The sequence below is a fragment of the Nanorana parkeri genome, unplaced genomic scaffold, assembly GCF_000935625.1.
Source record: "Nanorana parkeri isolate BGI_ZX_2015 unplaced genomic scaffold, ASM93562v1 scaffold2680, whole genome shotgun sequence".
NCBI lineage: Eukaryota > Metazoa > Chordata > Amphibia > Anura > Dicroglossidae > Nanorana > Nanorana parkeri.
In genome coordinates this window covers 38,468-40,746 of record NW_017308948.1, presented here as the reverse complement: position 1 = coordinate 40,746, position 2,279 = coordinate 38,468, and the positions used below count along the sequence as shown (strand labels likewise).

General features: G+C 53.5%; 1 protein-coding gene across 1 annotated transcript in view; it reads right to left on the bottom strand.

The window, feature by feature from the left end:
• Nucleotides 1-1,860: 1,860 nt before the first annotated feature.
• The window catches only part of SF3B4 (splicing factor 3b subunit 4), a 13,281-nt gene continuing 12,862 nt past the window's right edge, over nucleotides 1,861-2,279 (bottom strand). Inside the window, exon 6 of the mRNA XM_018574022.1 lies at nucleotides 1,861-1,895. Within this exon, the coding sequence (XP_018429524.1) occupies nucleotides 1,861-1,895 (35 nt within the window). The remainder of the gene's footprint in view (nucleotides 1,896-2,279) is intronic.

Here is a 2,279-nt window from a genome sequence, read left to right as displayed (position 1 = left end):
AGGAGGGGGCGGAGACAAGACCAGTCACCCTGCACAAGGAGAGAGCGGCAGTGAGTGGTCTTTATTACAGGAAGGGGCGGAGACAAGGCCAGTCACCCTGCACAAGGAGAGAGCGGCAGTGAGTGGTCTTTATTACAGGAAGGGGCGGAGACAAGGCCAGTCACCCTGCACAAGGAGAGAGAGCAGCAGTGGGCGGTCTTTATAACAGGAGGGGGCGGAGACAAGACCAGTCACCCTGCACAAGGAGGAGAGAGCAGAGTGACCTCTATTCATAGGCTGGGGGGAGGGACAAGACCCAGTATCTCCCCCGCCTGGTATAATTCGGTCTGGGGATTGTTGCGCGGTGCTCGGCGGTCTCGTGGTTTGTCACCTCGTAGGTTTGTAGTGCTCGGGCTGTGTTGGTGCGATGCAGAAGTAGCGCTCTGATCTCCCCCCTCCCGCACATCCTTCTCAGCGACCTATTCTTAGAGTCTCTGCAGCGGGGGAGGTGAGAGGAACGCGTGAGAGATTTTTACGGAGCGCGGAACTCGGATATTTATAGAGATGATGAAGATTCACCGCAAAGATTCACCGCGTTCAGCTCCAGGCGGATGTTGGGGGATGAAAAGGAAACCTCCGAGGACAGAGATGCGGGAACCGCGGCGGATCATTTCTCTTCTCCCACTGCTCTGTCTTCATAGTCATTGACTGCAACATGTTATGATTTGTGACCGTTGACCTAGAATACCCCGCCTTCTGCCCTCCCACTGCAGTGCTCTGTGCTGGCAGAGCTGAGTAATAGCCACACCCATCATCACAGGTAGGGAGGAGCTCGGGATGGGAACAAACCGAGTCTGAACCTGGAAGTGCTCTGGGGGTCACCCGCCCAATCAGCTGCAGACCAGGGCATTCCCTGCCCTGCAGCAGAACATAAACAAAGGGGCGGGATGATTGTGCTGACATCATTGACCTTATATGGCCGTCCCTAACCACAGGCATCCTCACACAGGCTCGTATAGCAGAGGAGGAAAGGGGGCGTGTCTGACCAATTCATTACTCAGAAGAAGACCCGGGACACTCAGTAGAAGACCCGGGGCACTCAGTAGAAGACCGGGGGCACTCAGTAGAAGACCCGGGACACTCAGTAGAAGACCCGGGACACTCAGTAGAAGACCCGGGCACTCAGTAGAAGACTGCTCGTCGTGAATTTTCGTCCTCCGCCTCTCGGGAGACCCGGGAAGGGAAATAAATCAATACCTCCGGTAATCAATAGAACCGATCTGATAAATCTCTGCCGTGAAAACCTGTGACACTCCGCCGGCACAAGACGGATCGGCTCCAACCGCGCCGATCCCCAAAATCCCCCTTTTTAAAAAAAAATATTCCGGAACGCAGGCTGGCGCTGTGAAGTCGCCGCTCGCGCGCAGGAGGCGGTTATTATACACCCCGGGCGCTGGAAAACGTGTTTGCTCTGCAGCAAAGGAGCGAGCCGGCGGGGTTTGCCTATTCCCAAAGTGAGCGACGCGGACTGCCGAGAAACCAAAACCTCGCGCACAGCGCTCGGCGCTCCCTACACACCGAACATACATGAAGCCCCCGAAAAGTCAAGGTCACTTTCAGCTACCTAACGCGGGGGAGGGGGGTTCCGTGACCGTACAGGATCCGGAGGATGACAACTCCCGTGACTGCGGAATGCAAAATGCCAAGAAAGGGCGAAGATAGCCCTTCCGTGTTCAAGATTAACCCTTCCGTGTTCAAGATTAACCCTTCCGTGTTCAAGATTAACCCTTCCGTGTTCAAGAGTAACCCTTCCGTGTTCAAGATTGACCCTTCCGTGTGCAAGAGTAACCCTTCCGTGTTCAAGATTAACCCTTCCGTGTGCTAGATTAACCCTTCCGAGTGCAAGAGTAATCCTCCTATGCATGGCAAGAAGAGAGTCTCAGCAATAAAAGGCAACATGAAAATATTAATGGATGTACTTGGGGGGAGAGATACATAAAAGATACATGTGTAAATCTGTATTTTTTTTCTCTCTCTCTCTCTCTCTCCATGTCTCTCTCTCTCCATGTCTCTCTCTCTCTTCCCATGTCTCTCTCTCTCTCTCTCCCTCTACACATGTGTGTGTGCTTCTCTCTCTCTCTCTCCATGTCTCTCTATCTCTCTCTCCATGTCTCTCTCCCCATGTCTCTCTCTCTCTCTCCATGTCTCTCTCTCTCTCTCCATCTCTCTCTCTCTCTCTCTCCATGTCTCTCTCTCTCTCTCTCCCTCTACACATGTGTGTGTGCTTCTCTCTCTCTCTC